The 24,003-nt window shown below is 34.3% G+C and overlaps 1 protein-coding gene across 1 annotated transcript in view; it reads left to right on the forward strand.

Annotated features, from left to right (window-relative positions):
- The window catches only part of LOC129001881 (cortactin-binding protein 2-like), a 49,770-nt gene extending 33,677 nt beyond the window's left edge, over positions 1–16,093 (forward strand). The window contains exons 9-11 of the mRNA XM_054429337.1: positions 6,567–6,769; positions 9,483–9,675; positions 15,705–16,093. Coding sequence (XP_054285312.1) covers positions 6,567–6,769; positions 9,483–9,675; positions 15,705–15,895 — 587 coding nt within the window. The 3' untranslated portion in view covers positions 15,896–16,093. The remainder of the gene's footprint in view (positions 1–6,566; positions 6,770–9,482; positions 9,676–15,704) is intronic.
- The last annotated feature ends 7,910 nt before the right edge of the window (positions 16,094–24,003 follow it).

The following is a 24,003-nucleotide window of genomic DNA, read 5'->3' on the forward strand; positions in this document are numbered from 1 at the left end:
CATGTTAACCTTATGAGAAATGGAATTAATGAATCTTAACAGCTGTTTCAATTAAACAAGTTGGTTCTGTTCTATGATGTTCAATACCATTAAAGTTACAAGGATTACCAACAGGGTGCAGCACTATTATTTCTTTTACATTATTTATGACAACAGCTAATTTGCAACCAAAAGGTGAGTGAGCGTAGCGAACGAACTTCAACCTGGAGGCGAGTTAGCGTAGCGAACGAGCTAACGTGAAGGCAAGTGAGCGCAGCGAACGAGCTCCAACCTAAAGGTGAGTGAGCGTAGCGAACGAGCTCCAACCCAAAGGTGAGTGAGCGTAGCGAACGAACTTCAACCTGGAGGCGAGTTAGCGTAGCGAACGAGCTAACCTGAAGGCAAGTGAGCGCAGCGAACGAGCTCCAACCCAAAGGTGAGTGAGCGTAGCGAACGAGCTCCAACCCAAAGGTGAGTGAGCGTAGCGAACGAACTTCAACCAGGACGTGATTGAGCGATGCGAACGAGATCATCTTGAAAATTAAACGTAACGGTACTTTCTTTCCATCGGTCTGTCTTAGGGGAAACCTATAACTTAGGCGATACGAAGTTCGCCGGGTCAGCTAGTACATTAATAACATTCACCCTAAACTTCAGTTTACAATATAACTAGAAACAGACAATAAACTCAATTACCTGGATTTAACTGTCATACGAAGTGACAAACTTTTCACGTTTAATATTTACAGGAAGCCAACCTTGACAGATACTACAATCCATGAAACATCACCTCATCCCGTTAAACATAAAATGGCTGCATATAACAGTTTCGTTCATCGGCTCCTATCAATACCACTTAGCTCTGAAAACTTTGATAAAGAGGAAACCACTATTAAATACATTGCACATAAAAATGGTTACAATCCCGTTATAATAGACAAGATAATTAAAAAAGAATTAAAGAAAAAGAACAATAGGAATGAAGATAAACCCAAAATTTTTTTCTTTTCTAATGATTTGGTCCATGGTCTTTTGAAAACATGCCACCCCGTTGGTTACGCCAAATGGCTTATATATAAAACTGGCTGGGTAGCTGAGTGGTTATAGTGCTCGCCTAACTAATCAGAAGGTCGCCGGTTCGATCCTGAGAAAAGTCAGTAGCTTTTTGATGGTTCGAAACTGGACCCAGCTGTTCCTGATCATTGGGCTTTAAATAAATGATCCTGGCTAATGAAACAGCTGATCTTAGTCAGTAACAAAGCTACACAGATCATCTCACACCATTCTACACTCATCCTTTACTCATATTTGGGTTAAAATACGCACCTAAGTGGCGTCCCCATCTTAATAATTGATAATTGATAATTGAAAGAAAGGAAAGTTTTTGTAGCTTCAGAATTTGGTAATAAGTTACCAAACATTTTAGCAAAAAAGAACATCAATATCGCTTTTAAAACTTCAAATAAACTACAAAAACTACTCAGCAGTGCTGATAAAAATGGAGTAAATAATACAGCTGACAGAACTGGTATCTACAAGTTATCATGCGACGATTGCAACAAAATTTACATTGGGCAAACAGGCAGGACATTTCAAACTAGATTTAAAGAACATTTGCCTAAATCAAGTAATCATCTCAAATCCAATTTTGCAGCTCATCTTGTAAATGAAAACCATAACTACAGTGATTTTAACACAAATTTAACCCCTCTACATTTTTTCTATAAAGGCAACGTTATGGACGCTTTAGAAGAGTTCGAAATTTATAAAACTACCAAAACCCAACCTAACACATTATTAAACGACCAAATCAGTTTCCAGTCCAACTTTATGATCCTGTATGATACTTAAATAACAAACCAAGAACAGCTGATGAACAAAGAGCCAAGAAGTACAAAGTCCACCGCCCGCCCATCTCCCGTATCGCAGTCATGACTTTAACCTACAACTGTGCGGTCGGACATTGCAAGTTTTTGTCGGTAGGCCAACCCGTAATTGTAAAACGTGTTTATTTATTATGTGTCCGTGTTGTGTATTTAAACTTTTGACGACCTTTTCGAAGTGATAGATGTGTTTCTTGTACAAGATCTGATGATGAGGACTTAAGCTCCTCGAAACGCGTAATCCGTTAGGACCAACAGGATCACTCTGGCAGTACTCAGGTAATTTTATACCTTTTATAGTACTTTCCTGTTAGTTAATTATCAGTATTTTAAAGAAACCGTTGGAATAACATAGGTATTGTAACAGCTGTAATAGTATATTACGTTACTAGTCCTGAAAATAAGTGTTTACCAGACGAGTGTGGTGTCTCGCACGGGATTACCATGCGAGTTCGGTACACACACTTTGGACGAGTTACGTATGATAGTTTACGCCATACTTCTAAATCTGTACAAATCCTAAAGGACTAAAAATCACTAGTCCTAACCTCTAAGAGAGATTATGTTTTTGTTTATAACCACTCATTGCCACCTAAATACAGTATAATCAGCTGATTGGTGTCCGGTAAAACTCATTACAGTACAGTCCTTGACAGGTGTCGCCACTCATGGGTGCCGCCGCTGCCACAGTCCGCCGACTGTAAGTGCGACCGCGACGGCTCGGCAGTGGCAGAAAACGACAGTCAAAGGGTAAAGATGAAATTATTAAAGAAAAAAATGAATGAAGAAAGAATAATATAAACTTAGGCCTCCTAAGGTTATGGCATTAAACATTGGTGTCATTCATACATGTAAGTGCTAAAGATTCTAAATCACCGAACCCCACATAAAGGAATATTTAAACTCTTTAATGTCAGGGCTTAGGCAGATACAAAATTTTAATACAAAGTAGTTTCCAAACCCAAATATTCCTGCCATTAAAAAGTATTTAAAACAACAGATACTTATTTGTCACAACTTTTCCTCGTTTTAAAACAGGGAACTGTTGTAGACTGTGTCATGGCATAATCCATCAGTATCCGTTAAGCTTATTCGTTCTGTGTCATCATCGTTTAGCTTGAATCGTCATTTCAAGCCAATGCTATAAGTTTTGTTAAGGTGTAATATCCAATGGTTAAAACAGCCTGATTAAATGAGTAAGAATCAGGTACGGATTTCCCACTAGGCACACTAGGCTACTTACGGGTGCCGCAGCTTACGGATGCCACCGCTTACGGGTACCACTGCTGCTGTGTCGCCGATTCCGGGTGCCGCCACAGCCACGTTAGTCCGCCAACTGTATAGGCAAGACCGCGACGGCACGGCAGTGACGGAAAACGACAGTCAAAAGGCTTATAGGAGTTTGCAATGGTTAAAAGTGGTAGGAAACCAATGTAAGGACACAGAATGAAGACTTTACAAAGATATTTATGTAAAAAGATATAAGTTTAAATTTAAAGTCTTTATTTCTTTATCAGTACTGTACTGTATTTCAATAATAGGTATTTTAAAGTTTGTGAGATGGTAGACTTTTTCAATAAATTGTAAATAAAATCCAAAAAATAACCTGCAGTGTTTTTTATAAACACTCTATATGGACTTGTTAGACTTAGTTTATACTAGCTGTGTACCCGTTCTACGCACGGGGATCTTATAATATTCAGTTGAAACCTTCTTATATAAAGAATATCAGTTGGTTTGCATATTTTCAGATATGCTGGCCAAACTATGAATAGTTTGGATTATACATAACGGATTATACATAACTTATACATAACTTATACTTATACATAACTAAAGGATTATACATAACTTCCTTTTTATGTTGTTTGTTGTTGTTCCGGATCGGTATGACAAATCAATAAAAGGTTAAATTACCTGTGTCCGCCGGTCGATCCTAATGTATCCTATTACAGGAGATGCATTTCGGCGAAATTAAATCGCCATCATCAGTCCTAATATAAGGTCTTGAGCCTCCCCATTAGGTGCGTCGTGGTGTTTTTTAAATGCATACACGAACTGTACACTTATACACATGACGAATAAAACATAAATACAGGGTAGGCCTACTTTTATTTTTACTATGGACAATGGACAGTAGACGCACGTCGGTCGTGTGCCGAGTCTCGACTGAAACGCTCATTGAAAAAATTTAAGTTTCCCAGCCATATACAACACTGATTCAAGGTCTTTTCCCGGTTATCAAAACTCAAGAACAATTTTATACACAAAGAATCTCTATTTTCATTTACGGTTACCCTACAAATTATTGCACTTGCGATTAATTAAATCTTTTATTTATGTAAGGAAAAACGTTTTTAACTTACTTGGTTTGGATTTGCTTTCAAACCGTGATCGGAATTGGTTGCGGTATTTGTAAACAACATTCAATGTAAACATATCAGTGACAGCTAGAAGAAATAATCTTGATTCGAACAGCTGTTCGTTATTTCATAGATGAATATGTAATAAACATTGGGAGAAAACTTTACAAAAAATCTCACAAAATTGGGTTTTTAATCGTCCGTATTTTTATTTACAAAGTAGTGACGCCATATTTTAATGGCTAAAGACAATCTCGCCAATCCAGTGAATACATTAAAATGATTTGGAACTTGATAGGTACTCTCGTTTTTCAGGAGTAAGCCGCGTAAAATGGCTCTTGGGTCGTAACAGACTGGAAGACAGACAGAAATTTAGATGAGACTTGTTTCGGTTTCTTTAATGTTCAAAACGTAAAAATAACCTAAAAGTTTATGGTTCTGAGCAATGTACAGACAAAACTCTAATTTTATTTATATAGATTTGAAAAAATAATTACTTTTTCACCACACTAAGAAGATGTTTTAGCCGTTGTACAAATGTTAATTGGAGGCTGAAAGCTACGTAATTGCTGTCCAGGACCGAAATGGCAGCTGACATCGTCATTGGGAACTGATTTGGTTTTTAAGGCCCTAGGGTCACAAAACTAGCTTTTCGCTTACTTACTTAAAACATCAATGTATACTAAATATACTTAAGCAGTATCCATGTGCATGTTATGTCACCGCTGCCTAGACCCTATTTATTAGTATTTTTGCTGGTTCCTCTATATTACTTCTTCACATAACCTTAAATATGTAGTTGTGTTAACTGTTAATGTGTATTTATTGCGTGAAAATGACAACTCAAGACCCTCAATTTTGTATAATGTGGTGAAAAATGGCGTTCGTACGACGGGCCGAAAGGGTTTTGCGGCTCTTGACTTCGCCTTGAACTAAAAAAAAAACGATCTTGAGCCGGCAAATCTTCATTTTCAGTCCTAGGTATGAAATATACTATGAAGGGGCGGCACTAAGAATAGTGCCTAGGGGTGAAATATTTATAAATCCGCCTCTGCACCAGCCATGCATCAGACTTTAGTCTTCCAATCCACAAGCTCTCTTACTGAGAAAACCATCCTAGAGAAGAGCTAAATACTTTTTTTAAGCTATTTTGAGGACCTAGTTTAGTGTGATCAAGCTTCCCAGTTTATTTAAAGGTCAAAGAAATGTCTAAAAATAAACTTGTATAATGTCATGTTTTTGCATTATTGAGACTTGTGGTTTTAATATCAAAGGAATACCGCAACATTACAACACATTCTCAAGCATTATTGACTTACGAAAACACCATTTCAACTGGTGCCGATGTGCATGCTAAACAGAAAATGTCCAAAATCAGACCAAGATTTCGAACCAGAGAGAACTTATTTTATCTAAGAAGTGTTTAGAACTTGCGCCCAACACGACTGCATTAAACTTGCCCAGTAAGCAACAGTTAACCTACACAAAGTACACTACCCAACTAACGTTGCCGTCGGCAACTACTACTTACGAAACCGTTAAGTAGTACTAAACGGGTAAAAAAAAACTAACTTTACCCTTATATTTCACGAGTATAAATATAAGTTATTTATACTATAAATACAATTTACAAGGGGTTAACGTGAGAATAAAGTTTTTGGGCAACGTTTTTGTGGTTGTGCCGGGAATTATATCCGTCCGCATCTAAGTTTGAGACACTACCATTTTGTTGTTGTTTTGTGGCTAACAACATGCCAATTGGGTTAAGGTATTCTTATGATGTCAGGTGCTCTAAATATGAATAGGCCTACTATTTGATATTGAAAGTTTTGAAATTTGCTGCGGTAATCATTGAATTACATTACTGTAATTACAAATTCCTAACAAGCTCAGATAAATTATTATTCAACTACCTTTCAAGCTTTGACTATTGATACAACTTATTTTCTTTATCCAATACCCAATTCGAGTTTTCAATCATCTAGGTAGGTTAGAGTTTGTAATTAGTCCTTTCGTACAAGTGTAAATACTACAATGAATTTCAATTTGGTAAAACGATTTGCAATAAAAATTATTAAAGTTCCCCTGGTATAATAGTTTATCTATATAAAAAATTTTGGGGGGGTCACGACCCCCCTGACCCCCCCCTCCCCCTGGAACCGCCCTTGCCTATGACACTGTGCTGTTCTCAATAAACATGTTAATAAAGAATATTGTCTATTGCATAGTTAGTTGGTAAACGATTATTGAAGTCATCAGTCAACTATTGTTCATAATAGTTGGTAACACTTTGCTGAAAGTGACTCCACTATGTTATTTTTAAAAAATCACCAACTTACAGAGGCAGGGAAAATGGCGTTGAACCTTACTGAAAAGCCGACCACACTGAAACCTGCAACACCCATGACCATGTTGAAGCTATCCCAGGGTTTGTTGAATGGCAAGAGAGTGATTAGGATACGACCCGATCAGCTGATCAACATGAAGAACTCGCAGAAGGTCAAAATCATACACACTGACAAGAAGTTAAAACCAGCTGTCGTGGTAAGTCTAGTGGTGGTATTAACTATATTTCCCTTTGGGCTGCGGCTTGATAGACTTGTAATGGACACGCTGCGACTTGGTGGAATGTAGCAGGGTTGGATTTAAGTACAGTAAACTCTCGATTATCCGCGGTGCATGTAGGTAAAAAAAAAACATAATTTAAATAAAGTTACTAATTACAAAACCCCAATAAAAATCTTAAATCACAAATACAGTACAGTAGGCTATACTTAATAATGTACAGTACAAAACGTTTAAAGTAGTTCAGTATTACTGTACAGTAGATCCACACCATTCCTACATAGTATTACTGTACAGGTATACATGGTGGTATACATGGTGTGTACTTGAGCAGTTTTGGGCGCAACCAGCAGCACTGTAGATCTTTGTTTACTTAGCTTGCGAGTGAATCATGTGATCAGTAAGTAATCTGCACAAGCATGGTCATTCGCCCTGTCTGCCATTGTTGACTTACCCTCCCCCTTTCCCTCAATACGTGCATCACTACAGCATTAGTTCAGTTTAACTCAATCGTTCAAACTTTTTGCTTCGTTAGTGCAAACGATCGTGACATTTGATTTGCATTAAATTTCATCAATAATATGGATGACATTTATTAAGTTTTGTTATCAGGTACGTCCTTTTATTGTATAATAAACTTATTTAAAGCACTTGTGTTTTGTTTTTTGGTGTCTTTGACCTTTGTTTAACCATTACCGGCAATTTTGCGGCTTCTCCGCGAAATTCAATTATCCGCGGTATTCACGCCAGTCAATCCAATGGAAATCGGTAGTTTACTGTACAGGCAAACTAGGCTCGCGCCTTAGGGCATGCTCCACAAAAAAAGAATTTGAATTTCAAAGAACTGTGTACTAAAATCATTGGTCACACAAACTGTGTTTACGTATTCTGTCTAGATTGTGTGATATATTTTTTTTATTTTGAAAACTGAGTTTATTAATAAACTTTGCCTATTAGACACAGTAAAAAAAACTTAAATTTACGATATAAATAACATGTAACATAGATTAATAACGTTGTCCATATAAATGATTTTGAATGATTTTACATGATTCTTTTAGCACTTTTATGACTATTTCATTTTTTAATTTTGATGGAAGATTATATTTTTTTAAAAATTCGTCAAAAAATTTTGTAATAGTCCCTCTTGCACCAATCATTATGCCAATTACTGATATTGAATTTAGATTATATTTGTTTCTTAAATAAGTTTCACATTTACTATAAATTTTCCTCTTTTCTTCATCTACTTCTAGGGGTTGGTTTGATGATGTTTCGAACCTTATTGTTGGATCAATTACAATTCCACTTTTAGATTTTGTATCATAAATTAAAATGTCCAATCTTCTGTTCGATCCACCATCTTCAGTGCAATGTATTTCTTCTACTACTTGCCAGCCTTTTTTTCGTAGTTCTTCTGCGATCATTGCTCTTACAGCATGGTGTCTTGCATTACGCAGTTAAGGCACCAAAGGGACAAGAGCCAAGGACATGCGGAAGGGTTTCAGGCTCCTTGCAATGTCTGCAAAGGGTTCCATCCTGGCTTCGCCCTGGTACGCTGCGTACTGGTACAACACCAGATATCATTTTTAATGAAGTGATCCATTCTCCTGTAGTAAGGCCATTTTTTAAATAAATCCATGTGTTGCTACTAGGCACTTCTTTGAATAATTCTATTCCTCTACCTTTACATGGTAATTTAGACCAAAGTTCAAATTCTTTCAACTGTAATTTTGATCTCAAATTTAAACCAATTCTTTTTTTCTCTTTAAATTCAAAATCATGTGTAAAAATATCATCAATTTCTATTTGAAGTTTTTGAAGTGACATGGTAATTCTTTGGGGGATGTTTATTAGCTCGTTTACATGGCTATTTTGTACGTTTTTTAGAATTACACACATATTTATATGCTGTATAGAACTTTCCCATTTTGCTCGAATTATTCCCAGACCTTTGAACCTTTTAGGGGAATATAAGAAAGAATTGGGTGTGTCACTTGGTAGAGTGAGAATTTCTTTTACTGCACTTCTAATAATTTTATCGATGTATTTTATAATTATATGTATAATTATAATTTTATATGTATATGTATCGATAATTTTAGTGATCAAATTTTTATTTGAGTAAGTATATTCCTGTCATTGATGAACTATAACGGGCATTACACTAGATGCTGTATTGGCTGCAAGCTTAAGCAGCTGTTGCAGCAAACTAAAGTACTTATTTAACCTAATGTACTTATTTTTTATTTTTTTTTTCACCACAAAACTACTTTATTACAATAGAAATTTTACAAAAAAGAGTAGAGGACTGTAAAATTAGAAATTAACAATTAGTTTTTAAACAAAAAAATTTGGAATCCCAGCTCTATCTTCAAATTCTCTCGCTGACCGCCATTTCTTTCTTGTTCTCCTCAAACACATACTGGTTGACCTTAAAACAGCACAAATTGTTCTTGATCTTATAGCAAAACTACTTAATGAGAATATGCTTAACTTTTCTTTTAACATTAATTTGATCCTCCTGCCTTACTTGGTTGAACATTGAAAAGTGATGCCTAACTTAGAATTATAGTTGACATGGCTTTAAAATTTAGTAGGAACGACACTTTACAAGGTAAGAGAAATGCTCACAATCATTCTGTGGGTTTTAGATACGAGCTCAATGAATGCACGATATTTGTTTTTTCAGGGCAACGTTCAAACACAGAGGCCGGTCACAATGGCGGGTAAGAAAGTGGAAGTGTTGGTTACAAAACAAACCATCAACAACCAGACACATTTAACATCGTCAGTAGTAGAGAAACCACTGGACCTGAACTCTTCTACGCTCAGCCTTGATAGACTGTTGGAGGACCACTTAGATAGTGAAGATGGAAGTCAAGGTTAGTTTGGTTTGTGTTCTACAATTTTTAAAACTCAATTAGTCATTCCATCTATACGGACCAGACTCTAGTTGTTATCCCATCCATAAGAACCAGCTGTCACAAAATTTTTTCTAAATGATCGTGTGAGTGATTTTTGTGTACGAGTTGAAGCTGAGGACGGGAATAATTGTAGCAAGTGTCGGTAAATCACTTTCAGTACAATGATTGATATTTATCATCACACATACATACATACATACATACATACATATATACATACATACATATACTCTCCCGCTCCGATTATCTTCGGGTCTGGGTGTTCACTAGGCCTCTCTATCTTCTTCTGTCCTTCCACAATTCCACTTCCTCCACATAGTGCCATTGCACTCCTCTGGCTTCCACATCACATTTCACCTCGTCAAACCACCTTCTTCTGGGTCTTCCTCTTGGTCTTCTTCCATCCATTCGGAGTTCACTCATTCTTTTCGGGATTCTTTCATTCTCCATTCTTCTTACGTGGCCTAACCATATCAATCTCGTCTTCTCTACTTGTTCTCTCAAACTTTCTTCAACTATTCCTCTTCTCAGCTCTCCATTCCTCATTCTGTCTAATCTTGTTTTTCCTTTTATCCCTCTTATAAACATCATCTCCCCTGCCTGGACCCTACTCCATTCCCTCTCTGTTATGTTCCAAACTTCAGCACCTTAGGTAACTATCGATATATAGTATGTTTTTTACATGGTAACTCTAGCTTTCTTTGGTATATCCTTATCCTAGACTAGATGTTTAATACTTTGGTAAAATCCTGCACCTTTCCCCAGTCTCGCCGTCACCTCTTGCGCCGTCCTTCCATCGTTCGAAATCACCTAGCCTAAATATGTAAATTTTTCAACTAACTTGAGTGTCCTCCTACTTTTAAAGGCTGTTCCAACATCCTATCTCTTCCGATCAACATCACCTCACTCTTTTCCTTACTCCTTAGTCCCCTCTCTCTCATAACCTCTGCCCATTTATTCAGCTGTCTTTGTAACTCTCCTTCATTTCTTCCCCACAGCATTATATCATCTGCAAACCCTACCCACTTTAGCTTACAAATCCCTCATTAAGATGTGGACATTTTGACATTTTATAAATGTTCTTCTAACTCCACTTCAAAATCATCATTCTCTTAGGCTGTACAACCCGCTTGAGGCGCATACACTTGCATTATAACACACTTCTCTGCCTTCATCTTAATTGTCATACTGATCATTCTATCTGATAAGTAGATCACCTCTTCAATTCTTTCCTTGGTTTATTTATTTCCTATGAAACCGACACCATTTCTTCCTCCTCTATTCCCTCTCCAAAAAAGTTTGTACCCATCATGTAATTGCTATTCACCATGTCCTCTCCACTTTGTTTCACTTAGAACCAGCACATCTAATCTCCTATCCTTCATTACATCGACTAATTCTTCTATCTTATTCGTTAGCATTAGTATATTCAATGTTCCAAATCTTAACCTTAAACTTTTCCTGTCAGTTCCATTTATTCCATCATTCCGAGGCCTATTCTTGAAAGCAAATGAAAATCCACTGTTGGCTTGCTGAGCCTAACACAGCTTCACCAAAGCCCCGTTCGCCGCCCCTTTTGTTTCCTACTTGGGACATTGCCCACCTCTCACGGCGTGGACGTGGGGTTGGACTTTGAGAGGCTAACCTTTTTCATCACAACGGGGGTTCAAATTTACCATATGCATCATAAAAATTCCATTGGCAGTTATTTTAGCCACAAGAGATATTAGAAGAACTAATATATAATTTATTCCTAATATAGTATCTGTTCAGTATTCTTAAGTATTATTTCAATTTGTTGGAACATTTCTTTCTTTTTGTCTATGAAAATACAGATGGCATTGATTTTGTTACTTGTTTGAATGTTTTAAGTTTTTACACCATGTGATGTACAAAAATGAGTTAATTTTAGTTGAAAAGCAGCAAGAACAAAGATCCCTATCTTTTTTTTATTGGAAACTTAGCAGTTATCCGGCGCGTGTTGCTGCGCTAACAACTATTATTTTAAATGGTAATTATGTTCTTTATGATAAATAATAAAAATGCATATAAAAAACAAAAATAGAATAGGTATTTATTTGACTTAATTGTCAGTGGATAAACACTGTGTCTGGTTCCGTTGCACAGCTTGGGTGGATTTAAGTTTCGAATTAGCAATATTGGAGTTCCTTCTTTTAACGACAGTAATTTTTGACACTTTTGACAGATCTGCACCAAACTTCACACAAACCATTCTTGAATAATGCTTAATATTGCCTGAAAGTTTCATTACAATCTGTCAAGCGGTTTTAGAATCTATAGGGTAGATATCTAGATGTAAAATGTTGTAAAAGTACAACAAAGCTTAATTGTAATAAATAATAATAACAAGTTTTGTTAAATGTATCTCCCCGTTTTTGTAATTTGCCTCAAAACTTATAAAATTCCCGCTTATAGACATCGTCCACCACACAACGCTCAACTCCCATAGATGGTGACGACCGCTACAACTGCAGTCCATGCATGCTACAAAATTCTTAAGTATCTAATATCCATCCAATATCTGAAATCTAAAATAATACACAAGTCTTGAATTTAGTTATAAATTAATTACAAACAACTTACTGAGAGTCGCTTCCCCTTGTATATGGTAGGCTTTTTGCGACCCTGAGCTACTTATCCTTTGTTACACTCATGAGCAAGCCACATTAGGTCTAAACAAATAGCTAACCAGTTTTCAAAAAAGTTGTTTATTTTAATGTTTTATAATATACTGTACTAGCAGTTATCCGGCGCGCGTTGCTGCGCTAACAACTATTTTTTAACTAGCGCACCTGTTGCTTGAAGCCGAGCAATTGCAATGTATTACAGGCGTTATTTCAAAACAAATAACAGTCATAATTTCCGATCACTTAAAAGAGTTAACTTAAAGATAATGTAATCATTCACTCCACTCCAGTTATCAAAACTGAAAATGAGCACACTTTGAAAAAGAACGCTCTTGTGTGTATCATGTGTTTACCCAAACAGACGAATAATTTGTATTAATTGCATACTAAAACAGCTGTTCATAGTCAGGGATTGCACTTGTGCCTTTTAATGGTGATTTTGAAAGCAAGACGCGAAGGAAATTGTAGCCGCTTGAATTCAAATGGTAATTCGGATGAAATCATTGGTATTCTTGGGATTAAGACTATTTCTCCTTTAAACTTACCATTGATGGTTGTTGCTCCGATCAAGTTTGGTGTTTTTTTTGTAATCGTCAGTCTGGCTCCGTTGCACAGCTTGGATGGATTTAAGTTTCGCATTAGTATTATTGGAGTTCCTTTTTTTTTAAACAGTAATGTGGTGGGTTAATGACAAATTTGGAGGCATTTGATAACCTGAGATAGAACGCACAATTATTATTCACTTATTAATTTATGTTAGATTGTGTGGCTATAGAACAAAAGATAAAAATATTAAGGCATTGCCATCCCTTTTACTGTTTACTAGCAGAGTATACCCGTTCTTCGTACGGGGTTGCCATATAAGATTAAAATGCTTATTGCAATTATACTTAAGCTTTGCGTTTGCAATGGGGGGAGGACACATTTTGATAAAATTTGCTTCTTTAAATTGACGGTATACTAATGGTATTACACATCTACCTACCATAGCCATAATGTTCTACTACTTCCCCTCAACAATAAAGAAAAATAAATTATTACAAATTCACAAAAAATCACAAATTATTCATGACATTAAAAACATAAAGATAACTGTAAACAATCCTACTTTGACAGTTATCATTGCGTATACCGTAACAGTTTTTTGTTGCTGCTTAGTTCAAATTAGCTGTTTACATAAATGCAAAAAAATAATAGTGCTGCACCCTGTTGGTAAATCTTATAACTTTTTAATGCTTTTGTATTTCATAGAACCAACTTTTTTAGTTGAAACAGCTGACTAAATTCTTTAATTCTCTTTAAATAAGTAACCTTATGAATACTCAAGGTTAACATGGGGAACTACAGAGCCATTGGGGCGGAGCCCGAAAGGGTTTTTGAGATAAGAATATGCCTATATGTTAATCGGGAATGTGAGCTATCATCATGCCAAATTTCAGCCCAATCCGTCCAGTGGTTTATGTGTGATTGAACTTCAAACAAACAAACTAACAAACAAATAAACACACAAACTTTCACATTTATAATATTAGTAAGATAAGATAAGATAATACTTCAATAAAGGTATTTACTTTTTATGTTTACATATTTAATAGTTGAGAATTTAAACGTCATTGAGTGCACAGGTGTGCTGTGATTGGGGTTTAATATATTGGGACTTATCCAAAAGTAAAATAGTTTTCCGTGCTGCATTCTGTGGAAAGGGAAACAGTGTGGCACTATTTCAAATTATGACTAATATAGAATGTTGTGATTATTAAAACCTACAAAATAGTAGATGAAAGTAAACATCTGCTTTTAAATTTTACTAGCAGTTACCCGGCGTGCGTTGCTGCACTTAACAACTATTATTTTAAACCGTAATTTGTTCTTTGCGATGAATAATAAAAGAGTATACCCAAAATAAAAATTTAATATTTTACTTAAATGCCAGTGGATAATTTTTCTTTTCATTAGGTTAATGAATATATAAGATTTAGGCGTACCTACCAAAGGTTTTTATGTTTACATATTTAACATTATTGGAGAATTTAAATGTCGTTGAGTGCACGGGCGTGCTGCGATTGGGGTTTAATATATTTGGACTTATAAGTAAAATTGTTTTCTGTGCTGCACTCTGTGGAAAAATTGTGGAACTATTTCAAATTATAACTAATACAGCATGTTATGACTATTCAAGCTACAAAACAGTTGCCAGGTAACAGCTAGTCATATCTATATATCTAATTTATTTGTAAACATTGTAGTTCAAAAAGCCTGACATTGGTCCACTTAAAACCCTCTGGGGCGGAGCCCTGGTTTTGACGGATCTGCACCAAAACTCAATAGAAAGAAGCTTAATAATTCCTGAAAGTTGCATTCCCAAGTAGCACACATCGTTGGCCCAACGTTGGGAAATGGTCGGCACGGTTGGGAAATGGTTGGCAGAAATTTTAACGATTTGCCAACGTTGGCCCAACGGAAACTGGTATTCGTTGGCCCTACAAAGGAATGAATCGTTGGGCCTTCGTTGGGCATTCGTTGGGTTTAAGTATAAAACATTCTAAAACGAATTTTAACAAATTGATTTATTTAAAAGTACATAAATGTTATGGCAGCAGAATATAAGACAAATATTGTAAAAATTTGGATCAATAATGAATGTAGTCAGATGATGTTGTGATACTAGATACAGTGGGGAACACCTGCTTAACATATAATAATTATTATAATTATTTTTTTTATATATTCTTTAACCTATTTAAGCAAGTTTTTAATATTTATAGAGAAAAGATTAATTAATTATATAACAATCAATTATAACAGTAGCCTACTAATCTAATGGTAATTAAATAATCTATATTCAAATACTAGTATCCTCTTCAACTACCAGAAAAACAATTCAACTACTTTAGGCTTAAACAGATTAACAGAATCATATTATACTGTAGCATCAAAAATATTTAAAGTATTAATTGTGACCATTGCACCTGTCGGCTACTCTTTCACCACTTCACTTGAAAACACTCATATTCAACAAGCACAGTTAGCTCAGAGGTAAGGCGTGAGGTTCACATGTCGATACAATCTGTTGAGCGGTTTTGGAGTCCATAGCGTATATACATATATATATATACATACATATTTCCTCTTTTATAGATTTAGATTTTTCTGGGGCTGAGCAATTTTTAGCGATCTGCACCAAACTTCATACAAACCATCCTTGAATAATGCTTAATTACGCCTAAAAGTTTCATTACAGTATGTTTGCCGGTTTTGGAGTCCATAGGGTATATACATACATACATACTTCCTCTTTTATAGATATTTCTACTTTGTATATTTATTGTATGTTTGCAGTTACCCCGGTTACCTCAATAAGTGCATCGGAGGTCGAGAAAATGAGGCTGCAGAACGAGGTGGAAGAATTAAAGAGACAATTGAAAGTATCACAAGAATTGTGCGCAAAAAACGAAAGAGAAGCACAATATTATAAGTTAAAAGCCCAGGAGTACAAGAGTCAACTTATGAAAATAAACTGTGGGCATTGAACTGTGATAGTTTGTGAAAGACTGTGTAACTATAGGCTACTTTAAAAATTGACAAAATAATGGATTTTTAAGTTACAGTTTTGAGACTTGAATTTCTGTTTGTTTTTCCGCTGGTCCAATAAACAAGTCATCCCATTTTGTTCACCAAAGAACTAGCGTAATTTTTAATTACTTATCTGACGCTCACAGATGTCAAGCACAAATTTTAACAGCAATAGAATTAAGTATCCATAACCAGTGCTTTGTTTCATATGGATTGTAATCAATGAAGTAAAAACAAAAAATGATTGCAATATTTTATCATTTTAATATATTTTTATAGTTTGCCTTATTCAAACAAATTATCAGTATTATAATAATCAATTTTATTCATATTCACTCATAATTCTTACCAAAATCAAGATGATTCATATTTTGTTTTATTATCTTTCTTTGACTTGTAAACACTCGGTGATAATCATTAGAATTTGTTGAAGTAATATCAAATAGTATGCAATTGCTTTTTAATTATTTTTGTCCATTTTTTGTTAATCATTTTTATGTAGTTTAAATCATTTAAATATATTATAAGAATTAGATACATTTCACCAATTTGATTAATAGTTACCTCCCATAATATTATTGTAATATTTAAAAAAAACTAATTGCAAGGAATTTTTTGAAAAGAAATTCACTTCAGCTAGCTTACCTGAAAAAATTAAGAGTCCGGGGGATGATAGATTCACAACACATGGACAAAATACATAGCACTGATGTTTTGTACGAAGTAAGACGTCCGAGCCGGTCGAAGAGAAATGTCTTATTCCTACTCGGAAGAGGTCCTACTTCGGCATGAAATATAGGGTGTTTGTTTTTAATGCAACCCAAATAGTACACTACAAGTACTCTAAGACACTGTTAAATGACAAAACCAGCTTATAATGTTGGTTTCCCTGTTCTCTTTACTTCTTTTAACGTATTCATCTAACTTTTCAAGCTTAACCCTCTCTCTGTCGCAAAAAAGTTCCTTAAATGTCACCCGGATCTTAGCACTTTTGCAGGGTTCATTTACTTACAATTTTTTAGACTTATTATTAGGAATAAATATAAACCATTATATATAATTTTGTTCACCAAATTTAGGAGTATACTAATATATAATAATTATGACACTAACCTGGTACTAAAAAAAATATTCTACATAGAAACCCAAATTTGTTTATAAATAATTTTCATTTATTGAAGTTTTCATTTGTCCCCACTACTACTATTTCTACTTTCAAATGGTGAAAAGATTATGCAGAAATTATGCAAACTATGCAAACGGTGAGCGTTTAAGTGAACACTTGCTAAATGCGTCGGAACACCAGCATGTAACAGAGAGAGGGTTAAGGAATCATCATGTTGAGTATTATTTACAATATATTCAAAATAAAACCAAACCTCATAGATAACTGTGCAACAATGAATATCAACTGATTAGCAACAAAGTAAGGAAAAACCGGGAATACCAACATAAGCTTGTTTTGTCGTTAAAATGTTCTTCTATCGTGTATCTATTATCTATTATTATTGTGTAGCTCAGGTAATCTAGCTGAACTCTATTCCTTTAAAAAAGTCCTACATAATATACTGTCTTATTGAATTCAAGATGATTCATATTTTGTTTTATTATCTTTCTTTTACTTTTTAACATTTGATTATTGATTAATCATGTAAGGTATAACAAGCAAAATCTTTGTTTATTGTACTTTGTTAACCTGTCCTCAGATAAGATGTGAAACATTTTGATTTGTTTACCTTGATGTCAATCAACTTTTATCATCAAGTGTGTGAAATTATGAATATTTATTTATAAGTTTATCAAAAATAGTACATGATTTTGCCAAACTGGTATGTTTTGTCAAGAGAAGTTTTGGCTGTTATATTGGAAAGTTAATATTTATGAAAAGTTAGTTACTCTATGTTTCTCATTACATTCCAAATATTGCTAAGGATAATATTTAAGAGTAACATTGAATTTGAGAGTTTTATTTTAGATTAGAAGAAATTAGTTCTGATTGAATATTTGAAGTTTAACATATAAACAAATTATTTTACGAATACAATATTGTTCGGATTGAATACATTTAATTAAATAACTGTCACAGAGTTTATGATTGGAATAATTTAATGTAGGCTATGTAAGTTTCCTATTAAGTCATTTTAATTTTACAGGTAGGCTTGTAATATAGAATATTAAGCGAATTGTGATAATCTAACTACCTGTTATTTATTTTGTGTAAATAGGAGTTTTGTAAAATAAAGTTGTTTTGCAAAAGGGTTTGGTTTTTAAAGGTGACCTATAAGTTAACTGAGTATTTTTTTTTTATTAATTCATGTTGATTAATTAATGTGTTCATGTGACACGTATTAGTCAATCCTGGCTGTTGGATTGGTGTCAACATTGACTATAGATTATACAAGTAGACTTCTCATTCTATCTAACAATCTGGAATCAGTTTAGACGAGAGCTCGCGCTGTGGTCGAAAACTCAACATATATTGTGCAAGTATGTATTGTGCAAACTTATCTGTTTTCACCCCACGCTGTAAATAAAACATGTGATTATAATTCCATTTGTTTTGATTTTCTGTTTATATTTTGTTGTTATTTCATCACCAACATGGCAACCCATAATGGTCAGAGAAATATAGGATATGACCTTAAAATAATTGCAAGAAAATGTATTATTGTTTTATTTTGTAGTGTTGGGTGTGCAGAGTGACATACTAAAAGTTTTCAAAAATCGGTCCACGGAAAACCCCCTAAAACCACGATTTTATATGGCGGCTTTTCCCAACATTGGACAAATTAAAAAAAAATATATATCACATACATTTTTATGCACATTTTTTAAGGAATTGACTTGGGACCGCCGCCAATATTTATTGGGTGGTTAGTACTTTATTTTAATAGAAAACACGCTCACAAAAAGCGTGGGATCCATTGTGTTTATATATCGATGGTGAGAGTAGAGTTCATTTCAAATTCTCGACCATAAACGAATGAAACATCCATAACTCAATAAATCTTACACTTTAAACATATGGTCTCAAATATGTAATGGCTCACTTTCTACTCTTATCGTGGAATATACTATTTTGCTATACTACTGTGAAATGACCTGTTTTAATTATATGTTTTACACCTGCAAAAATTCATCATTACATTGTTTTCTACAGATAAAGAATGTTTATTATATGAAAGTAATATTAATATAATAGGTTAAGTTAAGCTGAAATAAACAAAACAGAACAAATCACACCTGATTTTAATAAGGTAATAAATAGAAAGAATAAAAAATAAATAAGTACAGCTGAGGTATTTTTAACATTAGGTTTATGGAAAGTTCCTTTTAGAAAGGAATTACGACCTTAAAGGGCAATTTGTGAAATAATGTGTTGTTTTGCGCAAGGTTTCTCATCATGGCGAACAATTTAAGTATATGGTTTATGGGGGTGTGACTTGTAGTTTTCTCAAAAGTTCATGGGTACTTTGGGATTTATATATGAATGTGTTCGTTAACACGATGACTTGAGTAAATTTTGTCGATTTTGATAAAATTTGGTTTGAAGGTTTAAGGCGGGATAAACTTGAATGTTTTAGCAAACCATCATGATCAAAACATGGGAACGGGGTGTTTTGAGGTAAAAATTGGGGTTTCTCATTTTTGACCCTCAAAACGTAAAATTTCCCAATATCTCTAGACCTTCTTAAAGAGTGTAAAAAAATAATTCAGTATATCAGAGTGTTTTGCACGGTTATAATGGTTACAGAGAAAACTAAAAAAATTGTAAATTTAAAATTCTAATGTTATTTATATGGATAATATTGTAAAATCTTGTAGTTTGCTTGTTTATGGATATATTTTGACCAAACTTGGCAAATCTATTGATTTTAGACTAAGCTAAAATTATTTTACTTAAGAAACACACTTTAATAGTTTCCTTTTGCAGCAAACCTAGGTACTTGTTAAACCTAATGTTATTTAAATAATAAATGGATTAAATAAACAGATTAACTTAAAATCATTTCAGGCAAATGGAAACTCGCTTAGACGGCAGGTTTGCTGCGGCGGGGTTTTTTTATTTTGCCGACGTAAACAAACAAAGATTTGTTATTGTTTTGTCCACTGTTTCAATTTGCAACAACCAAGCTGTACGAATAATTTTTATTTCAATTGGAGTTCTGGCATATAGGGCGAATGGAGTCATTTGATTGGCTGATCCAACACTGACAGATGGCCGATTGATGCGGATATTCGATATTTTTAATTATAAAATGAAACTGTTATAACCTAACCTAACTAACTAAACTTGCTGATAATGCAAACATCGAATAAAGGTTTTACCAATCAAGTCGATATTTTCAATAAATATTAGGGTAGCAAAGTTGAGAAACCGTACCCAAAGTCATGACATCACTGTTGGATCAGCCAATCAATAGACTCCTATTACCCTATATGCCGGAACTCCAATTGAAATAAAAAATATGCAAACTGCACTATCAATGTAAATATTAACTTTAAATTGAAGGCATAATCTAAAAAATGCTATGAGCTTTGTACTCTTCCTAACTGTAATAAATATATTCAATTTCTGTTTTTATGAAGAAAAAAATATCTGTAGTGTATCGAAAAGTAGTTCAAAACACTTAAGTGAAAGTGGGTGTGGGTCTATAGATATTTTAGACCATATTTAAAGTGCTCAATAAATCTCGCATTTGAAACATATGGGGTCAAATATGTAAAGCTGGGTTTTCCTAGACGCGGAGTCGGCCAGCGGAGAGCGGACAACGGAGAGCGGAATTGAAATTAACATGGCATTCCGCTCCGCTGCTAGGAAAACAGTAACATTAAATTACCTAAGACAAGCTGAGTCCGCTCTCCGTTGTCCGCTCTCCGCTGGCCGACTCCGCGTCTAGGAAAACCCAGCTTTATGAATCACTTTCTACTCTTGTTATGAAATATAGGCTACTACAAATTATGTATAACTAGAATCACATGTTAGTTAGTTCGAGTAAATTTTGCTGACATGGTGATCATTTTGAATATTTACAAAAGTAACATAACGTCCCTTTGAAATAAAATCTTCCCCTAGGATACAACCAAAAAGGTAACTTAACTTCTAAAATAGCCTACTGTATTTTGAAAAATTATTATTAGGTAAAATTAACCTCATCTTTTCTGCTTGATGGATGAAAGTTAAAACTTTCTAATAGGAAGATGAAAATTTGTTTCTTCCTGTAGTTACAAATTCCCAAGCAATATTCATCAACATCTGCCACTAGCAATTATATGCAATTAATAACACACTTCTAAATACCACTAGTTTACTACCACTGTGATTAGTGCTAGAATTCACAGACATCATCAGTATACTAATCTAACTATAATTGTACTGTCAAAAATGACTGTCTTCTTCAATCAAGTCTGTCATTAATGTTGGAACATATTTTAATGCAACTTCCGTTTCCAAATAGTGTACACTTTGTGGGTCTTCTGTATAGTTTTGTCAATTGACGATGCACGATTAATCTATTTATTTTTGGCTGTTGATTAGAGAGATGGAGTATCACAAAGCGGTAAAAAATTTCCGAATGCCGAGTAGACAGAACTTATACACACTAGTTGTGATTCTAGTCGGTGGTGTGGTGAATAGTTTACTAAACCTCCAGATCCAAAGTGAAAGTTATCTGTTGACTTTAAACTGTTCAATATTATATTGACTATAATAGTCTCCAAGAGTATGGTAAAAAGTTACACCATTTTGAGCGTCAGGTTGGAGGGGGGGGGGGGGTTTAGAGTCGAGAAATTTGTAGTTTTTGTTTTTAATTAAACTAGGTTGTCCAAAAACTCAACCAAAAATATTGAATGACCAGACTTCTCTACTTTCGGCCCACGCTGTAAATAAAACATGTGACTACAATTTCTTCCATTTGTTTTGATTTTCTGTTTATTATTTCATCACCATGGCAACCCATAAGGCCCATGTTAATTTTTTTAATTTTAAAGTCTTTTTTTATTATTTATGAGCCCTATTTTAATTTTTAACGGGGTAGGCGTATAAGTATAAAATACTTATTGCAGTTATACTCGTGCTTTGCGTTTGCAATAATGCTTAATAATGCCTGAAAGTTTCATTACAATCTGTCGAGCGGTTTTGGAGTCCATAAAGGACAAACAAACAATCATACATTGGATTTTATATACATATATATCTGGAAAACCATGTGGTTTAGGGCAAAATACACTATTTACAAAAATTCAACAAGTATTTCAAAGGCTGCCATTTTTGTCTCTTAGTTCGGGTTTGCGGCATTGTGTTTTACTATTATACCAAACACCTTGATGTGCATATCCATCTAGATACTTACCTTAAAGATTTTCTTCTGACTCCCAGCGCACAGTCCCCCTGAGGATGTAGCGTATCACTGAATTTTTTTTTCAAATTTTTTTGTCCATTGACTTTATTCTAAAATGTTATAGCTCTAACGTTATTTTTTGTTTAATAGTTTGCTGCCCTGGGTAGGGTTTGGGTTTGTGGGGGGGGTAGTTTGCTGGGGGGGGGGTTTAACAATTTGTTAAAACTGTCCATTTTTAACCTTGTAATTCTATAACCATTCACTTTAACATGACAATGAAGAGGACCATTCTTATTTTTAATTTATTATATTGATAATTTTTCTTAATATCGTATTTTGTAATTAGTTATAATCTTATATACTAAAAAACTTTTGCAAAACTGATGACAGCTAGCCTGACCATACCACTGGACCGAATTACACGTGGTTGGTAGCAAATGAAAGATATTTTCCTGTAGATGTGCAGAATCCCTTTACAAATTAAAATAGGCTAAAAAATAAGCACAAAAATGAATTTTATTTTTTAAAAATTAACATGGGCCTTATGGGTTGCTATGTTGGTGACGAAATAACAACAAGATACAAACAGAAAATTAAAACAAATTAAAGAAATTCCAATCTAATGTTATTTACAGTGTGGGTTGGAATTAAAGAAGTGGGCACAATACACAATACAGTTTTCGACCACGGGTCAAGCTCTCCTTCACAACTAACTTTCTATACATAGAGCCACTTTTTAATAGACAGATCCAGTTACTTAAACTACTATGATTATTTGAACAATTATGATAAGCAATTAAATTTGGGCTTCCCAAACCCCAAACAGGTAGCCTTCATGTACCTAAATAGCTCATAAATATGTAAATGACTTCTATTTTGGGAGCCTATTTTAGTTTTCCTAGTTGGTAACAATTAGTGAGACACTATTGGCTTAATAGCCTTTAGGATGTTGGGAGGGGGGGGGGTGGAGTCAAATTTGTTTCGTCCTTCCCTCAGGCTGTAGACATCCTTGTGAGGCTAATTATCCAAAATCTTCAACTCTCAAGGCTTTTTGGAATCAATCAATGTGAATATAGAATAAGGAGAGAAATTAAGTAAAACATTACTTTTACATTAGCCAACTTTATAACCTAACAGCCTGAACTGGGATCTGGAACAAGACCTATAAAGTATGCTTGATGGGTTTTCTTTTTGTTATATTTTAGTGGACTGATGTTCAGTTTTACACAGGGGTTTCCTTACTAGGGATAAGTTTCACTGTATTCACATTACTTTTTTATCATGTAATACTTTTGCTGCTACTGCTACAGTAGCGAAGGTATTTAAATACATCGTTTTTGAGATTTGGCGAAATAAAAAATCATAACAAGCTTTAAAAATACCTGACCAAAGCTAAAACTTACCTTTACCTATATTTGAGTAAGAATTTGAATTTTAGACTATTTGTATGTTGCAGCTATAGCTGTCACAGTCGGCTTTACAAAATGTCTAAAGACTCCTTTTTGGAAATTACGAGACTGGTTGGTCCTTCCCTGGAGAAGATGGAATTATGGACACACCTATGAGGGAATGTGTTCCTGCACGGGAAAGAATAATGACCACTCTGAGGTAAGTTTAACAACTAAATTGTACTGTCATTAAAAATTACTGTAGAAGGGAATGATTAATAAATAAAACCAAATAAAATTGAGGAAAACGTATTTACATATAAGTTACATCAAGAC

This window comes from Macrosteles quadrilineatus, unplaced genomic scaffold, assembly GCF_028750875.1.
Source record: "Macrosteles quadrilineatus isolate MER2022 unplaced genomic scaffold, UCM_ALF_1.0 Scaffold_8__2_contigs__length_117827958, whole genome shotgun sequence".
Lineage (NCBI taxonomy): Eukaryota > Metazoa > Arthropoda > Insecta > Hemiptera > Cicadellidae > Macrosteles > Macrosteles quadrilineatus.